This window comes from Oryx dammah, unplaced genomic scaffold (genome assembly GCF_014754425.2).
Source record: "Oryx dammah isolate SB20612 unplaced genomic scaffold, SCBI_Odam_1.1 HiC_scaffold_15, whole genome shotgun sequence".
Lineage (NCBI taxonomy): Eukaryota > Metazoa > Chordata > Mammalia > Artiodactyla > Bovidae > Oryx > Oryx dammah.
In genome coordinates this window covers 8,299,303-8,318,685 of record NW_024070199.1, presented here as the reverse complement: position 1 = coordinate 8,318,685, position 19,383 = coordinate 8,299,303, and the positions used below count along the sequence as shown (strand labels likewise).

Genomic DNA, 19,383 nt, shown 5'->3' with positions numbered 1-19,383 from the left:
AAGCTCAGTTTGGTGGGATTGTATTTGAATTCATTTTGAAACTTCAAAGTGCTATACACAGACAAGTAACACAAATCAAGCTTGGTTCAAATGGTGGGAAACACCCCTCTCTCTCTGCACAGAGCCAGGGGACCTGACTTCCAGCCCTACTGTTTCTACTGACTTGTGCCCCTGGGGAGGAGGTGCCATGTCCCATCTAGGCCTTGATTTGAGCTCCATGATCCGGTCACCATAGGCTGCAAAGGAAGGCAAACCTGTGACGCGCTGAGCTCAAGGGTCTCTTAAGAGCTAATTGATTCCACGTCTTTACAGCCAGAGCCTCACCTCCTCTTTACAGCTAGGGCCTCACCTAAGACTCCCTGGAGAGATGTAACTATTCTCCAAGTCCTCTGAGAAGGTCAATGTCTCAGCCTGTTTTGGAACCTAGAGCAGGGAGCTGTGTGGGTTTTGGGGAGTGGGCCGCAGGAGGCACACAGCTATGCTGGCTGTGCATGGGGTGGGCTTCAGTGTGGGGCCATCGGATAGCAACTCAAGGACATATCACGAGAGCAGGATCCATGAAGTGCTTGGTGTGTCCTTGCTACGTGCCTGAAAGACTGTGCCTGCCTGTGTGGGTGTAAAGATTCTGCAAGGTGCCAACCCCAGCTCTCCTAACCGGGCACCCTGATGTGGCCCCACATCGCCTGTCTCCCCGCAGGGGACTCCAGCCAAGACCCATGCACACAGGTTCCTGCAGATCCCTGTTGCTAATTTCATTCAGTCTAAGGAACATGCCAGCTTAGCTGTTGTTCTGGAGAGGACACATGTGTGGACGCATGACTCGGGAATGCTGAGTATCAGCCATGCAGATCTAGAGGGGGTTCCCACGTGGAAGGAGGGAGAGGCCACGGGGCAGGATAGACCAGGGTTTGAGTCCTGCCACTGACCAGCGCTGAGGCTCCGGGCCCGTGGCCCATCACTTCTGAACCTCTCCCCTGTGACTCAGGGATAGGAGCACTTCTGATTTCTCACAGCTGGTTTGAGATGCTAAGAATACAGGTCACGTGACCATGGTGGTCCTGAGCCCTCCGGAGATGCTGATCTGACCCAGATCATTGCAGCAGCTCTGGAGCCCGAGCTCCACGCTCCAGCTGACACTGCACTGCCACGCAGCGCACACCTAACGGTTCTTCCTCTCACGTTCACCTTCACATCCCGCTCGTCTCCACGTCCTATGGGTACCCCTTTCTCCGCATCCTGTGTTTTCACCCTTCATTTTGGCATCTCAGATCCTGCAAAGCCCTTGTCTCCCTGGACTTCAGCTAACACAGCAATGCCCCGTGGGCGCTCCTCTTAAGGCCTCCGAGGACGATCCTCCTTGCAAAATGCTTTCCTGGAAGCCCCTCCTCAGAAGCATGACCGTGATCCCTGAGGAGCACAATCCTAAGTCCTCACTCGGCTTCACGCTGTCCTTACCTTCCCCGCCCAAGTGATGGAGCAGCCTCCTTACATACACTGTCCACGAGGTGATGGTGAGTCCTCTGTCCTGGAGAAGCTCCATCACCAAGGAGGAGAGGCTCAGAAGGACGTGAGGGGCTTTGCAGCTGGGGTTGGAATCTCGGCTCAACCGGGTACTAGACGTGTAAGCTATTTCAGGTTATTGAATCTCAGTGCCTCAGTTTCCTCTTCATGAAAATGGGCTTAATATCACAAAACTGAAAGAGACATTGTGGGGCCTGATTCAAGCACCTGCAGCATTGGAAGCTCTGAATAAATGAATGTGAGCCACTGTTCTAAGCGAGGTGACTCAGATATCCCATCAGGAAGGAACACTGCTCTCAGCTGTAGGTAACAGAAAAACTTTGACTCAACTGGCCGGAAAGAGGAAATTTATTTCTCTTAACAAGAGGTGACTCAGGATTTGTTTATTTGCTGGCTAAAATGTCACCAAGGGCACAGGCTCCCTCCGTGACCATCCTTGGTGTTACAGGCTTGGTCCCTGCGCTGTTTTCGTGACTGCAGGATGATCACCACAGTTCCCAGGCAGACTGAGGACATCCGGGAAAGAAGGAGCTCTCCTGGGAAGAGAAAACCTTTGCAGAAGTCCTTGGGCAGAGTGCCCTCCCAGCATTTGGGTCAGAATTGTCACTGGCGAGGGAACTTCTCTGTGACTGGCTAGGGATTAATTAGCTCCCACTCCTTGGGGTTGCAGAGGACCAAGACTTCTCAAAGTACACAGCCATTTGGGGGAAGAAAGAACTGGAAAGAAATGTGGGGTTTTTGTTAAGAGGGAAGAACTGTCTCCTATATTCCCAGTCCTAAGAGTCTGTGTGATTCTTGTTTGTCCCAACTCCATCTCTTGCTTATGCAGGTCCTCCTGCTTAGAACTCACACAATAAATCTTTATGCCAGGGACTGTGCTGGGCCACCTTCCCACCTTGAATCAAAATCCTATTCTCAAGATTTAGATCAAGAACCAACAATTCAGTGGAGATACTTCCTACATAATGAATTACCTCTGTGTGTTCAAAGTAAACCAGTCAATTCATGCCATGCTTTACTAATTGGTTTATATCGCCTTAGAGCTGTTCCTCTCTTCAGCTGGGTTGTAAACTCCTTAAGGTCAGGGACCATGAATAAACTATCTTATTCCATTTGGATCTTCCAGGTATTTATGGTGGCCAGCCATAAAGATGGTGCTTAATCAATGCTTGTTGAATGGAGTGTAGTCAGAGGACAGTCTTTAAGTGCTCTCTCTGGAAAGGCCTGAAGATACCATGCTTGGCACCATGAGAGACACAGGGCAGAAAAAAACACAGTTCACTTCCCTGCTAAGGTTTTCAGAGCAGGAGAGGAGCTCATATGAGAAGTTGTGTCCAGCTGGAGAAGTCCATCTTTCACCACTCACTTTACCCTTTGTCTTTTTAGCTTTTTCAGTTGCTCCCCTCCTGTAACCTTCTGGACAATGCTGATGCTGTGATGGGGCTCCCTGCCTGAGTCTTGCTTCTATCTTCAGCACCTTAGACACAACCTTCCTGATCTGTTCTTTCCTATCCCTTTTCCCATTCATACAAAACCTCTCCTTCCTAAGTCCCAATCCCTGTGATCTAGGCACAGCAGTCCCCAACCTTTGTGTTACCAGGAACCAGTTTCATGGAGCACACAGCCTGGGGAGGGGGATGGTTTGGGGATGATTCAAGTGTCTTACATTTATTGTGCCCTTTATTTCTATTATTAGTACATCAGCTCTACCTCAGATCATTGGACATTAGATCCTGAAGGTTGGGGACCCCTGGATGCTGGTTTAATGTTAGTCTCTAAGAAACTAGCTTATAGATAAAGTTTTCCGTGTTACCCATTCAGGGCACCTGAGAAATTTGGGGGATTCCTGTGGGTGCAAGGACACAAATACGACACTGGATTTGGGAGACTGGCCAGCTGGTGGTGGGGTTCTTTCTGGCAAGACAGCCTTCACTGTTCTTCAAGGAATTCCACAACAATGATCTAACTTGTCCTCTAGTCTGGGACCTTTCAAAACATTGGCTTTATTTGCAGCATCTCTTAAGAAGCCACTCTTTTGGGAGTGAACTTAGCTTGTGCAAACACAAGCTTTTATTTTTATTGACATATAGTTGATTTAAAATAATACATTAGTTTCAGGTGTACAACACAGTGATATGATACTGTTATAGATTATATTTCATTTAAATTTATTAAAAAATAATGGCTATTTCCCCCTGTGCTGTATAATATATCCTTGTTGCTTATCTATTTTATACATAGTAGTTCATATCTCTTAATCCCACACCCCTAACTCACCTCTCCCCCTTCCTTCTCCCACTGGTAACCACTCGTTCGTTCTCTGTGAGTCTGTTTCCGTGAGCAAACACAAGCTTTCGTGCATTTTACAGGCTAATGAGAAATCAAGGTTATGTGAGGAAAGGTCTACTTAACTGCTGCCTGCATGTACGAATTTCCTTCTCAGTAAGGAAATTCTCCCACACCTATTCTTTTGATCACCAAGGTTGGGATTGCCAGGGACAAAGGAGGAAAAGGACAGAGTCAGATAAAACAGAAACAAAAATCAGTTTGTTTAAACTGCCAGGGAAATCTGCCTTTGGCTAAAGGAAGTCAGACTCAGAACATCCTGTTCTAGTTAATAAAGCTCATCTGCTTCCAGCTTGAACAGAAAAATAAAATCTCTGCGTCCATGTGGGGCCACTCAACTTTTCCCACCTTTTCACTCTCAGCCACCTACCCCCCGCCAGGCTCATGGACGAAGGGTGGCCTCTGCCCTCCCCACCCAGCAAGCTGCTCCTTCTGAACACTAAAGGCAGGTCACGTGCAATGAAGCACAAACTCACTTGCTTGTACATAAATCTTTAAGCCTCCTCTAAAAAAGGAAGTCTGGAAAAGAAAATGGCAACCCACTCCAGTATTCTTGCCTGGGAAATGCCATGAACAGAGGAGCCTGGTGGGCTGCAGTCCACAGGGTCGCAAAGAGTCGGACACAACTTAGTGACTAAAGAGCAACAAGAACAAAAGAATCCAAGCCCCTCGGCGGCTGAAACTGGTGTAATTTATACGCAAAAATACCAGGATCCTTAGTGGCCTCCAGGAGCAGGGGAGGCGAGGGAGAGATGAACAGGCAGAGCTCAGGGTTTTTAGGGCGGTGAATATACTCTGTATGATGCTATATAAAGCTTTTATCCAGATCCACAGAATGTATGACACCAAGAGTGAGCTCTAAGGTACTCTAAGGACTCCAGGTGATAATGAGGTGTCAGTCAAGGCTCATGAGTTGTGACAGAGGGACCAGTCTAGCGGGAGATGTTGATTATGGGGGAGGCGATGAATGTGTGGGGGCGGGGAGTATATGCAAAGTCTCTGTACTGTCCCTTCAATTTTGCAGTGAACCTAAAACTGCTCTTAAAAGAATAGTCTTTACTAAAAAAAAAAAAAAAAAAAAAAAATCCTTCTCTCCTCCATCTCTCTGTCCCAAAGTGATTCACTGATGTGGGATCCAGATACAATTTCACTTACTCCACGTGACATGTGCATCAATAATAGCTGAACAACTTCACACTCGGGGAGGACTCCTTCAGATCTACTCCAGCATCAGTTCCCAATCCTTGGCATCGAACCATCCATGAACAGCCCCCGGGCCGCCCAGCTGGTCTGTCTAAGAAGATGCCCACGTGTGAATCAGAGTCTCAGCCAAATGACACTTCTGCAGATAAGCCTGAACACTTTTTCTTCTCAGAAAATGTGTGTTCGTCTACTTTTGTGTTTTTCTCCCTTAAATGCCAGAAAACTTAGAGGCAAATTTATAGCCACCGTGTTCCAATCTGCTCAAAAATTACAGATTATAAGGATTGGAGGGAGCCCCCTAGATCACCTAATAAAATGTTCTGGTTTATAGATGAGGAAACTGAGCTCCATAAAGGGGGAGGGATTTCCTGAGGGGCTCTGCTAAAGGACTTCTTAGTGGCTCAGTGGTAAAGAATCTTCCTGCCAATGCAGGAGACCTGTGTTCAATCCCTGGGTTGGGAAGATCCCCTGGAGAAAGAAATGGCAACCCACTCCAGTATTCTTGCCTGGAGAATCCCCATGGACAGAGGAACTTGGCGGGCTTCAGTCCACGGGGTTGCAAAAGAGTCAGACACAACTTAAGCGTCTAAACAACACTTCTAAAACTGAGACCAAAACCTTCATCTCAGGACTCCTAGCTTTTTCTGCGAATGCACAGTGGGGTCTGGAAATACCTACTTCTGCTTCCTTCAGATCATCTTAATTCATTTCTCAGCGAGTGACTTTTCATCAGCCTTCGATCAAGTGGCTTTCTTTTCTTTTTCAACAAATATTCATTATTTTTGGCTGCATTGGGTCTTAGCTGCAGCACGTGGAACCTTTTCATTGAGACACGAGGGCTTCTCGCTAGCTGTGGCGCTTGGGCTCAGCAGCCGTGGTGCACGGGCTCAGCAGCTGTGGTGCACGGGCTTAGGTGCCCCTGGGCATGTGGGATCTCAGTTCCCTGACCAGGGGCGGAACCTGAGTCCCCTGTGTCGGAAGGCAGATTCTTAATCACTAGGCCACCAGGGAAGTCCCCAATCCAGTGGTTTTCAAAGCGTGACCCTTGCACCAGTGGCATCAGCAGTGTCTGGGTCTTGGTGGCTGGGTCAAGTCTCTGAATCTATGTTACCAAGCCCTCCGGGTGACTTCAGTGCACCCTAAAGTTTAAGACTCTAGTATCCTTGCCTGGGAAAGTCCACAGACAGAGGAGCCTGGCGGGCCACCATCCACAGGGTCGCAAAGAGTCGGAAACGACTTAGCAACTGAACAATGATAACAACTGAAGTCTGAGACACCCTACTTTAATCTGTTAACTCCATCCAGCAAGGAGATCGGGGGACTAACAGGTCCATCTAATTTCATCTTTTTCAACCTGGCTCTTCCAGTGACCGAAATCAGAGGTTCACCTAAGTCACCTTTGGAGAAACAGAGTTTATGGTAAATTTGTGAAGAACTGGAGTGGAAAGCCAGGGTGAACTGAGGCAGCTCTGGGGACCGTCCCTGCCTCTGCCTGTTTTTCCCTCTTTCTTTCCATTTCCCGTCTTCCCTCCACAGATCTGTTCCTATACTTCCTGCTTTTTTTTCCTTTTCCTTTATAGCTGGCGTTTGCCTTTGCTCTACCATGACCTGAGTCAAAAGTCTAACTCGCAGCATCCTTTGGCCTTGATTTTCCTTCCCACCTGGAAAATTCTCTCCATATAACCTTTCCCGTTAGTCCGTTCAAGTTCCTGGAAAGGATTCTGACTGGCCTCCCTTTTGAGCCAGGCGGCACTGGTCATATCCTCACCCAAATGACGGGTCACCTTTGGCCTGAGGCTTTTCCTGTCTGATCAACTGCTGACAGAGGAAGGATTGCAGCTGGGGAGACGGGTGACTTCTGTGCAGTGACAGAGGCTTCAGGAAGACAGTGGGGGCGGCGACGGGGGGAGAACACGTGTGAGATTGCCTTCCACCCGCTGCCCACTTACCCCGCTCACTGTGTGCGTGAGACACGAGGACACTTGGCCCTGGGACTCAGCAGTTAGGTTGCTGAGGGTTGAGCTGGAGATACGTTTCTCTAACATTATTGTGACCCTAACCTCTTTTTCTTTTTTAATTTTTTGTTATCGATTTATTTTTGGTTATCCTGGGTCTTCACTGCGGCGTGTGGGCTTTTCCAGTTGCGGCTTGAGGGCTCGGTAGTTGGGGCATGTGGGATCTTAGTTCCCTGACCAGGGATTGAACCTGGCCCCTTGCATTGGGAGTGTGGCGTCTTAACCCCTGGACCACCAGGGAAAATCCCCCTTGTCTTCAATGTATTTGGCTTGGGTATTGAAGATCTGGGCCTGGAAGATTTGGGCTGCAGGTTATCGACTCTCAGCAAGTCACAGAGGATCCAAGCTGGAAGGGACTTCAGAGGTCACCCCGCTCAGCCATTCCTTACCAGAATCCCTGGGGAGCTTCTGAAAACTAAAGCTGCTTGGGCCCACCTCACAGATGCTGCTTAAAAGCCCCCAGAGACTCTCGGTGCACAGCTGCTACTGAGAGCTACTGCTTGGACTGACCTCTTAATTTTTCAGGGGGAGAAACTGCAGCTCAGTTCCATAGCGTGACCGTGGCTCAGCTGAATATCCTGCTTCCAACGTGGTTATGGAGCTCGGGTTGTTGTCGCTGTTTGGTTGCTTAGTTGTGTCTGACTCTTTGCGACCCCTTGGACTGTAACCCGCCAGGCTCCTCTGTCCACAGGGATTCTCCAGGCAAGAATACTGGAGTGGGTTGCCATTTCCTTCTCCAGGGGATCTTCCCGACCCAGGGATCGAACCTGCATTTCCTGTGTCTCCTACGTTGGAAGAGAGATGCTGTACTCCTGAGCCACCAGGGAAGTTCAGGGTTTGGGTTACTAGATGCTGAATGGTTAGCGCTGAAAGTGATCACAGAAGCCACGCACTCAGCCCACCACCTTCTCCTGAGTCTAAGGAGCTAAGTGACCTGCTGAGGAGTCAAGGCCAGAAAGAGGGTGCGAAGGCTAAAACGCGGGTCTCCCGACCCTTTACCCAGAGCTTTGCTCATAACCCCAAGGCTGGGGGACTAAAAGGGCCAGATGGGCCGGGAAGTGGACCAGCTGCCGACCTGTGCTAACTCTGCACTCGGGAGCCTTTCTGGCCTCACAGCTGAAACAGCCTGGCAGAGGGACCTGGGCAGGACTGGCCGCGGAGCGGGCTCTGGCAGAGGAGTCAGCGCTGGTGCCCTGAGGACAGGGAGGAGGCAGCTGGTCTGAGGAGACAAATCCTTGCTTTCTGCCTGCCTCCCAATTATGCTGGGAGTGTGTGTGTGTGTGTGTGTGCGCGCGCGAAGGTGGCTGAAGATGAAAAGGTCCTAGGTGCTGATGGTAGGGAATTCGTCTGCAATGCAGGAGTCACAGGAGACGTGAGTTGGATCCCTGGGTCGGGAAGATCCCCTGGAGGAGGAAATGGCAACCCACTCCAGTGTTCTTGCCTGGAGAATCCCATGGACAGAGGAGCCTGGCGGGCTACAGTCCCAGGGGTCACAAAGAGTCAGAGTTAGCATGCGGTGTAAAAAAGAAAAAAATGAGGCCAGGGCTCCCTGGGCAATGAGAGAGGGAGGCAGGAAAGCCAAGGGTGTGAGCGTGAGCTTTAACCTTATCCTTTTAGGTGGGTGGGGGACAGAGAAGAGGTGAGAAAATAAATTCCCCTCAAGCTTGTGAGGAGCTCTCCAGCTGATAAAGCACGTTCACACACAGTCAGCTCGTCTGACCTTCAGCGCAGCCCCGCGCGGTGAGCAGCTTCTGTGACCCAGGCCCAGGGACAGGGAGCAGCTGGGCTCCGAGGCGACACGGCTGTTACCCGCGGAGCTGACCCACCCCCTCGGGGCTCCAGCCCGGGGCTCTGACCACCGTGGGATCCTGCCCTCCAGGTGTGTGTGTGTGTGTGTCCCTCAAGAATGTGCTTGCCTGTGAGGGGTCATGTTTACCGGGACCACAGCAGCTGGAAAACGTACAGGGTTTGGTTACAGGGCGGCTGTGAGGTCTTAGACAAGCTAGTTCTTATCTAAGAAACAAGCACCCTCCCGAGCTGCTGTAGGGCTCAGAGATAAGTACACGAAGCACCTAAGCCAGGCTTGCCAGGAGCCTGTAAGCACTCAGTAAATGGTAGCTGTTAATATCCCGTGTACTTTTAGTGGCTTGGGTGCAGAAGTGTATCTGTCTTCAGATAAAAAAAGAAAAGAGCCTGGCACAGGGCCAGGGCTGCTGGCTCTGTCCAAACGCGAACTTGTCCTCAGGGATCTTCCCCGAGGCTCGACGGGGGAAACCAAGTCCCACTTCCTACCCTCAGCTTTCTGACTCTGCGCGAGTACCTGCTGATGGATTTGCTAGTTAGACACAAATACGGATCACTAAGGTCCCTGGCGGCTCAGACGGTAAAGAATCTGCCTGCCAGTGCAGGAGACACAGGTTCACTCCCTGGGTCGGGAAGATCCGCGTGGAGAAGGGCATGGCAACCCACTCCAGTCTTGTTGCCTGGAGAATCCTGTGGACAGAGGAGCCTGGCGGGCTGCAGTCCATTAGGTTGCAAGGGGTCGGACACGACTGAGCAACTTTGACTTCGGAAGGTCAGCGTGGGTGGCACTTTGGAGGCCTGAGACAGTCTCAGAAGTCAACGGTTGAGACTCTGGGGCGGGGTGACTGCGTCAGAGGATCGGCTGGGGCGGGGAGGGGCTGGGGGGCACGCAGATCAGAGCCGAGCACATACAACGACACTCCTCACGTGGTATCGCACCCAGTCCTCACAAGCGGCCATGCGGACGGGCGTTTCTCCCATTTCACACGAGGAGGCTGACGGGGTGCTCAGTTACTTGTTGAAAGTCACTTTTTGGAACTGGGATTCAAGGTCAAGTCTGCCTGGTTTCAAAGGCTATGCTCCTTACACTACCTGCAACCCAGCCCTCGCCACCCATACAGGTGAGATCCCACAGGGAGGCTGGGAAGCGCTAGGTCTACAGGTGTGTGTGTGTGTGTGTGTGTGTGTGTGTGTGTGTGCACGCGTGCACATCACTTGGAACTCAAGGAGGACTAGAAGCGTGAGGCCCAGGCCGGCTCATGGGAAGTGGCCTCCTGAAAGGAGAATCTTCGCTGACATTGGACAGCTACCCACGCCATGCTGGCTTCCTCGCCACACTCGCTGTGGGGTTCAGCTGTATTCCTCGCACCTCCCCTCCGCTTGGCTTTTACTTCTTCTGAGTCACACACTGAAGACCTTCAGACCAAGCTAGCCAGGACCCACGGCCCACGGAGGCACACACAGAGCGTGTACAGGGGAGAAGCAGGAAGGGGCAGAGGAGGCTCCACAGAGCCCAGACCCTTCTGCTGTGTCTCACCTTCCCGGGGTACTCAGGTGTCCTTGAGATACTTGGGCATCTCCCTAGGGGTTCTGAGGTTATGCAGAGCCCCAGGGATGTCAGAGCAACAATTTCAGCCTCATGCATGCTCAGTCGTTTTCAGTTGTGTCTAACTCTTTGTGACTCTATAGACTGCAGACCACCAGGCTCCTCTGTCCATGGGATTCTCCAGGCAAGAATACTGGAGGGGGTTGCCATTCCCTTCTCCAGGGGATCTTCCTGACCCAGGGATCGAACCCAGGTCTCTTATAACTCCTGTGTTGGCAGGCAGATTCTTTACCGCTGGACCCCAGGGCAGCCCATTTTAGCCTCAGTGGATCTAACTAGCTTTGGAGGGGGTGGTGGGGGTGCGGAGGGGATGTCTTTTCACAGAGGACTGACAGGAACGGTTATCATTTCAGAACTGACGAGCTGCTGGCTGTCTCCCTCCTGCCCTTGGGCTGGCCTCCTGTCGGACGCTAATCTGTGAAGCCCTTCCCAGCCAGGCTCAGAGGACGCTCAGGGCTGGGGCGGAGCCCAGACTCTCCCTTAGGAGCGAGAGAGGGATGCAGTCAACACCTGGAAAGAGGCCAAATGGATGCCTGGAGCAGCTGCTCAGAAGGTCACAAGTCAGGTAGCTTGACTGGGTAATCATCTGAGGAAAGGTTCTGCAAAGCATTTGCGGGAAATCTGTACCCAGAGCATGCGGGATGAACCTGTTGACTTTAAAAAATGCACAATGTGAGAGTTGTGAGTCAAATTTTATTTGGGGCAAAATGAGGACTGCAGCCCAGGAGACAGCACCTCAGATGGCCCTGAGAAACCGCTCCAAAGAGGCAGGAGGGAAAGGTCAGCATGTGATTTTTGGTGAAGAGGGGGAGTACATTCAATCAAGCACATATTTTCCAGATTTCTACTAGTCTCATGAAGCCTTAGCTAGTCACGAGGAACAGTCGTCACCATGGATTTTAGGGCTTTTCTAGATGTGGAGAGATGGAAGAATTGGGCTCATAAAGTCCGATCCTGAAAAATATCTAAAGATGACCTGAAGACCTGTCCTACGTTCCCTCCCTGAGCACAGAGTGTCTCATTTCTGCTTTCCACCCTGAACTCCTTTCAGGGTGTATTGAAGGTCAGCAGCTGCAGCAGCACACGACTCAATCCTTGTAGAGGCAGATGGGTAGATGGCAAGTGCCAATTAGTCATTGACAAACCCAAGGCGCCGGCTCACTCTGCCTGTGTCTGCCTCAGCCCTGGATGAGGGGATCATGCCCTCCCAGGAGAGGCTCTGGAAACGAATACAGCAACCCCCATCTGAGACCCCCAGACAATCATGTTCCAGGAGTGGCACCCCATCCCGAATACCCACCTAATGTGCACAGCCCCAAACTACAACAAGCATCGTGATGTGCTGCTTACCTGTCCCCACTCTGGTTCAGACTGTGTGGGTATGAGTCTTGGCTTTGCTGGTTATGAGCTGTGTGACTCTGGGCACGTTTTCTCTGTGCCTCAGTTTTCCCATCTATCAATAGGCTGATAATGGTGTCTATTTCTTAGGGGAACTGTGATAATTAGATAAGTTTATCTATAGACTGCAAGAAGATCAAACCAGTCAATCCTAAAGGAAATCAACCCTGAAGATTCATTGGAAGGATGGATGCTGAAGCTGAAGCTCCAATACTTTGGCCACCTGATGTGAGCAGCCTACTCACTCCAGTGAGACCCAGATGCTGGGAAACACTGAAGGCAAAAGAAGGGGGCAGCAGAGGATGAGATGGTTAGATAGATGATTGGCTCAATGGACATGAGTCTAAGCAAACTCTGGGAGATGGTGAAGGACAGGGAAGCCTGGCGTGCTGCAGTCCATGGAGTCACAGAGTTGGACACAGCTTAGCGACTGAACAACAATCTATGTAAAGATCTTAGAATAGTGCTTGGCCTTTAGCCAGCAGGTATTATGATGATGCTTTTCTCTGGTTCTAGTTCAACTGCCCGTCTCCTGCCTGGACCGTCACACACCCTCTCTATACCCAACTGAGGCGGACCTGGCTCCTGGGCTCAAGTGGTTTCCACTCACATGAACCCCCACTCTGCTGTTATGAACCTCTCCATCACTAACGCACTGGAGAACCACCAGCGAGGCCTGGACCTGAATGTGAAACAGCTCCCTGTGAAGCCAACCCCCTTGCATGGTGAGAAGGAGGCCGCGTTTTAGGTAGAACCACTGATCGGTTCTCCTACCCCACCCCTCTAGGCTCCTGTGTCACCCACTGTGAGGTCTCAGAGGCCTTACATTCTTTCCAGCGGGAGGTGGGTGTGCTTGGGTCACTGGAGACAAAGACATTCTGTCTCAGCTCTTCACACTCATCTTTCAGGCCCAGCTCAAATGTCATCTCCTTGGTGTGGCTCTCCCCAATTCCCACAGTCAGAACTCTCACTTTACAAACTGCCTGCCAATTGTGATCTCAGACAAGTTCCCTTCCTCCGCTACCTCAGTTTGCTCATTTGTGAAATGAACGACACCGTTTCCAAATGAACCTTCCAGCACATGGGGAAGATCCATTATCAGCCAATGGATGTAGAGGCCCAGGCCCCTCCCTGGGCCCTCCGTGCCAGGCAGAGGAGATGGGGAGATACCTGAGTGAGCTGACTGCCCTGCTGTCTACAGAGCTGATAAGACCAAGCCCTTTCCTGGAATGCCCTTCCCTCGTTCTCCACACATGGAATTCCTATTCAGCCTTCAAGGACCAGCTCAAATGTCATCCCTCCAGTGAAGCATTCCTGCTGCCCTCAAGAAAAACAAATTTTCCTCTCCCTTTCACTCCTGTAATCCTTTGTCCCTATTAAATCTCTTGTTGCTGTGTAACTTTTATCGTATTCAACGTATAGCTTTAGGTCAAGAATTGTATTTTGTTCTTTGGAGGTAGCTTCACAGCGTGTAACATGATGCCCAGCAGCTCCAGAAATGCTCATTAATTCAAATTTCTGGATTCTGGAGCAGACCCTGGAGGAAAACTCTACCATCACTGCGTGTGTGTGTGTGTGTGTGTGTGTGTGTGTGTGTGTGTGTTAGTTGCTCAGTCATGTCCGACTCTTTGCAACCCATGGACTGTAGCCCGCCAAGCTCCTCTGTCCATGGAATTCTCCAGGCAAGAATACTAGAGTGGGTTGCCATTTCCTTCTCCACTACCATCACCAGTTGGCTTGTTTGCTCAGTTGCTAAGTCGAGTCTGACTCTTTGTGACCCCAAGGACTGCTGCACACCGGGCTTCTCTGTCCTTCACCACCTCCTGGAGCTTGCTCAAACTCATGTCCATTGAATTGGTGATGCCATCCAACCATCTCATCCTCTGTTGCCCACTTCTCCTCCTGCCTTCAATCTTTCCCAGCATCAGGGTCTTTTCCAATGAGTTGGCTCTTCAGACCAGGTGCCCAAACTATTGGAGCTTCAGCTTCAGCATCAGTCCTCCCAATGAATGTTCAGGGTTGATTTCCTTTAGGATGGACAGGTGGGTCTCCTTGTAGTCCAAGGGACTCTCAAGAGTCTTCTCTAGCAGCACAGCTCAAAAGCATCACTAGTCTGATACTAGTTTATCTGAAGCCAACAGCTGAATTCACAGTCTAGTCCATTAGAGCCTGTGGAGAAGGGCTCCCAGACAGCCTGGGAGTGGGAGTGGGGAGTGGGATGGCCGTGTGTTTCTGTACAGTCTCAGTTGCAATGCTTATAGGTTAAAGGACCTTTTCAGGAAACAGTGAATCTAGAAGAGCCAGATCTTGTCTCTAATTATACATTAGTTCATTATATGTTCGATGACTCAATTTTCTTCGCAAACATTGAAGAATACAGACGTGTAACATAACTCTGCACGTATCAGTCCTGCCTTCCTCCTACGGTAGCTGCTGAAGGAAACTTAGCACGGATGCCAGGAACCCGGCCACGTTACCACATTTCACCTTCACAACGATTATTTCAGGTAGGCAGCCTTATTGCCTTTGGTTGATAAATGTGGACATTAAGGCCGAGAGAGGTTAAGAAACTTGCCTGCGGGTCAGGGAGACGAAACCACAGAGCTCACTGTGAAGACCTAGCTCTTTTTCTCACTCAGTAGGCGACACTGTCCCATCAGAGTGTCAATTACTGGCCCAATGGATCTGATGCGTTTCCAGCTCCCTCTAGAAACTTGTGTCTCAGTACAGGAGGTTGGTGGCTTCTCAGATGACTCAGTGGTAAAGAACCCACCTGCCAAGGCAGGAGATGCGGTTTGACCCCTGAGTTGGGAAGGTCCCCTGGAGAAGGACATGGCAACCCACTCCAGTATTCTTACCTGGAGAATCCCATGGACAGAGGAGCCCGGTGGGCTACAGTCATGGGGTTTCAAAAGAGTCAGTCATGACTTAGTTACTACACAACAGAGGAGGCTGGTACACAAATAATTAAAAATATAAAGCACCAAAAATAAAACTATGGAATAGAAATATGTGTAATGGACTCGGTGTGGGGGAGGGTGGAGGCTGAGAAGGGTTCAGGCTGGGGCAGATCAGGGAGGGTTTCTCTGATCAGATCAGAGAAGCCGACTCTTGGAAGATGGGGATAATCTGAGTTTTGCTGGGTAGAGAACGAGGAAAGGAGAGAAGGCAGGAATCTGAGGCAGAGGGGACGGCATGGGCAAAGGCTTACAGAGAATGCCAGACATGCCTGGGGAAGGAGACTAGACCAGAGTAGCCAGAACACGGGAATTCTGAGGAACGAGCTGGGCTGTGCCATGTTGGCCCTTGTTTGTTTAAGCCCCGGGCAGCTGCTGATAGCCGCAGAGGAGGGCAGTGAGACTGGTGCAGTGTTAAAGAATCTGCCAGCTAGTGCAGGAGATGTAAGAGATGCAAGTTCGATGCCTGGGTTGGGAAGATCCTCTGGAGTAGGCAATGGCCATCTACTCCAGTATTCTTGCCTGGGAAATCCCATGACAGAGGAGCCTGGTGGGTTACAGACCACGGGGTCACCAAGAGTCAGACACGAGTGAGCACACAGAGCACAGCACACAAGCTGTGTGAGGAGGGAGGCTCTGCAAGGACCCGGGAGCTATTAAACAGGGTCCCGCACCCTTCAGAAATGTGCCATCAGCTCCCAAGGTCTCGGTCAGTATTGGTTTCAGGGATAACTCTCTTTCCCGTTGAAAGAGGCAGGCTGAAGACCAGATCAGCTATGGAGTCTGGGCGCACTGTCCCCTGCCCCCAGGATGGCAGAAACACGGCTGCTCTGCGCTATGAGGTCAAATATGCTGCAGCAGGTGGACATGCCCACCCAGAGGAAGTGGGACACGCTGCCCTCTACCAAGGGTAACACCGGGAACTCCCCGGGCCTGCAGTGCTCATTCCAAATGCTGGCTTCAGAACTGGAATACTGCTTATCCAAGTTAATGAAAGATGTTCTAGATCCATGATGACATGTTCCCGACAGTGCATGATTTATAACACAGATTTATAAATTCTATGTAAATGTAAATTACACATCTGTGCACAGTATTCTAACACAGGCTGAAACAATGTCCCACGACACATAATAAACTCAGGAGCGCTTTAATCATCAGTGCTAGAACTACGTGTTGACAATTACCTTGCACTGAGCACTTTGTGAAAATCCTTCCATTTTTCCTTTTTTCTTTTTTAAAAATATATATGCTGAACTCACCATGAAAAAAACAAACAGGTGATCTCTTTAGAAAACTGCCCCCAAATTCTTTGAGAAGAAAATTCCGTGCCAGATTTTTGCCGAATAAAGCGACATTTTGAGTGGAATCTGGGTCGAGCCCAAATTCCGTGCCAGATTTTTGCCGAATAAAGCGACATTTTGAGTGGAATCTGGGTCGAGCCCAAATAAAGGAATGCTGCTTCTTTGAATCAGCAAAAGAGTTCAGTCGCTGGTGTCCAGCACTCCGCTATTCATTGACCCGAATTAGCAGGAGAGCTGTCTGCACTTTGGAGATGACTGGGAAAGCGGGGCTTGGAGGGGGAGAGGCAAGGAGGTGGTGGGTAGATAAAGGAGGGAAAAACAAGCTGAAATACCTCCCGGGCCAACTCTGAACAACATGTTGGGTGTTTCTTATTCGGAGGTGGAGAGGCTCCGAGGTCCCCTTGCTAGACACTGTCTCAGTTCACCTCTCTGCACATGGGCTTGCTTCCCAGAGCAAAAGTTCAAAACAAACATCGTGCTGGGCTGCTTCCTCCCAGGAAGCCCCTCCAGGGTCCCAGCAAGCAAGGCCAGAGGGAAGACTGACTCCCCGGCCAGGAGACGGCCCCTCCCCGAGCCCTGGCCCCAGGCCGCTCACCGGGGTCTGCGGAAGGTCAGGCCGTAGTGCTGACAGGCCAGCCCCACGGTGGGCGTGTACACGATGGGCAGGAACTTCTCCACGTCTGAGGTCAGCACGCGGTAGAAGAGCTTCTCGTTCCGGTCCTGGAGCGTCATGAGGATGATGTACCTTGGGAGAAGAGGCAAGAACCAAGCTGAACACCCCGCCTGGCAGCACAGACGGCCCTCGGCGTAGAAACCCAGGGCTCCCACTCAGCTACTTGCAACGGCACCTTCACGGGCAAATCACCATCTCCACTGAGCAGGAGTCTCATCATCTCGGCAATGTGGAGAACATGACCTGCGTTACGGTGTCCACGGGGTCACCAAGAGTCGGACGGGACCGACTGACTAACAGTAACAACAACAATGGCCCTTCTTATTACACACGACGTGGGTGCCATTCTCAACAGTTTCATAACTAATCTGACACGGGGAATGTGCTTCCCGATGACTTGTGTGTGTGCTTAGTCGCTCAGTTGTGTCCAACTCTTTGAGACCCCGTGGGCTGTAGCCTGCTAGGCTCTTCTGTTTATGGAATTCTCCAGGCAAGAATTCTGGAGTGGGTTGCCATTACCTTCTCCAGGGGATCTTCTGGACCCAGGGATCAAACCCATATTTCCTATATTGCACGGGGATTCTTTACTGTCTAAGCCACCAGGGAAGGCCCCAATGACTTATAAGGTGGGTAATATAATTCTGGTCATTTTATTTTATTATTTTTATTTGGATATAATTGCTATCTGGCCATTTTAAAGACAATTAAGCCACAGATAGATGAAATAATTCACCAAGAGATCTGAACCTATGCAATGTAACTCCAGACTTTCAGCCATGATGCAAGATGGCTAGTTAGGTGATAGTTATGTGGACAGTAATGAACAACAGCAGAATAACAGCATTCTGGGGCTGGGGGAAGGTTGGGAAAAATGCTATGCGGACTGGTGATATATGAACTGGTCCTTCCTGTCACACAGGCCTGGTTCCTGTCACAAGTAGAGGTCACAAGTGTTTGAGCACCAAGTGATCTCAGGAAGCACATTGCAAACATGCCTACTTCCTGAAGCCTGAAATCAGTAAGCCAGGAAAAGGGTCTTTCATTCACACTTCACACAGAACAGTCTGGGAGAAAAAAACTTAGGGACTGAAATTCCCAGGAAGGTGTGAAATTGAAAATGTTAGTTGCTCAGTCGTGTCTGAGTCTGTGACCGCATGGACTGTAGCCCGCCAGGCTCCTCTGTCCATGGGGTTCTCCAGACAAGAATACTGGAGTGGGTTGCCATGCCCTCCTCCAGGGGATCATCCTGACCCAGGGACTGAACTCGCATTTCCTGCAGCTCCTGCCCTGGGGGTGGTTTCTTTACAGCTGAGCCACTGGGGTAGCCCAGAGAGGTGTAAGCGGCAGCTGACATCACAGCCTTTAAGTTTTGGAGACATAATGAGGGCACATGAGGCCCTGGCATGGAGTGGGGTGACAGAAATGATCTGGCAGTGGAATGATCCCCGGGCGAGGCGTCAGGTTCCTGGGTGTGAATCTCAGCTCTGCTGTTCACGAGCTGTGTGACCTTGAGGAAGTCTTGTGACTTCTTGGGGCTTCAGCCTCTTCTTCCTTACCAAAGGCACTGGTCCGTTACTATGCTCTAGAAGGCACTTTCAGGAAAGGGGGATTTATGCTTAGAATAGTCAGGATCTTAGCTCATTACGAGTGCAACGATTCCCTTACTAAGCAGCCACTAGTACACATCTCTTCTCAATTCCGTATTCAGTGATGTCAAGTTGATAAGCTGCAATTGACCTTGGCGGGAGTATCTACATCATGAAATTGGCAAATGCTTTAAATCCTCACCCCCTGGCCCCAGAACCGGTCCTTAAACACTCACCAGCACACCACTGTCTTTACCCATAAGCTGGGGAGCCTCCTTAGCCTTTCTCCCTAAGCACCTGCTGGAAGGAGGGGCTCCCGTAATGAATGGGTCAGAGAGGTCCTCAGGAGCAAGCCCCCTCGCGCTCACAGGATCAGGCACATCCATAGACCCCAGGTCTTCCCAGGCACGTGGGTGAGGCCCATCTCGCTGGAAAGAACTGGAAAGGGGAGGATTCTGGACTTCGATTTTTAAGGTTTAATATCTTTAGGAAGGCGAATTGCGTTTTGGACTAAGGAACTTTTGCTCTTAAGTGATAGAATGAGGATCTGAACTCAGGCTAGTTCTGTAGCCACTCAGCTTCAATGCCTCGTAGCTATGGTGTAGCAGAGAGGTTCAAAGCACAGACTCTGGAGCTGCGTTCAAATCCTGGCTGTGCCAAAACTCACAGCCACGAGACCTGCCAGGTCACTACCTTCTTCAGTAAGATGGGTAAAGCTGACCCTGTGAACACCACTGACTCCTCCTGTCGACATGCCCACCGGGAGAAACCAGAGGTGAGGCGGGGCTCTCCCTAAACCTCCAACGGATGGCATCTCAGGTCCGCCCAAGGTGTCCATTTCCCTTCTGCTCCACCACGTTCCTTTTATTCCAGGAACCTGGGCCACGCACCACTTCCTTAACCCATCTGTCCCTTTGTTTTTTTACTATAGATTAAATTTTTTTTTTTTTAACTTGGAGGATAATTGCTTG

The 19,383-nt window shown here is 50.5% G+C and overlaps 1 protein-coding gene across 4 annotated transcripts in view; it reads right to left on the bottom strand.

Annotated features, from left to right (window-relative positions):
* Window positions 1–19,383, bottom strand: part of ME3 (malic enzyme 3) — a 221,800-nt gene that overhangs the window by 98,211 nt on the left and 104,206 nt on the right. For all 4 annotated transcript variants that reach the window (XM_040255504.1, XM_040255501.1, XM_040255503.1 and 1 more), the window contains one exon: window positions 16,749–16,898. In XM_040255504.1, the coding sequence (XP_040111438.1) occupies window positions 16,749–16,898 (150 nt within the window). The remainder of the gene's footprint in view (window positions 1–16,748; window positions 16,899–19,383) is intronic.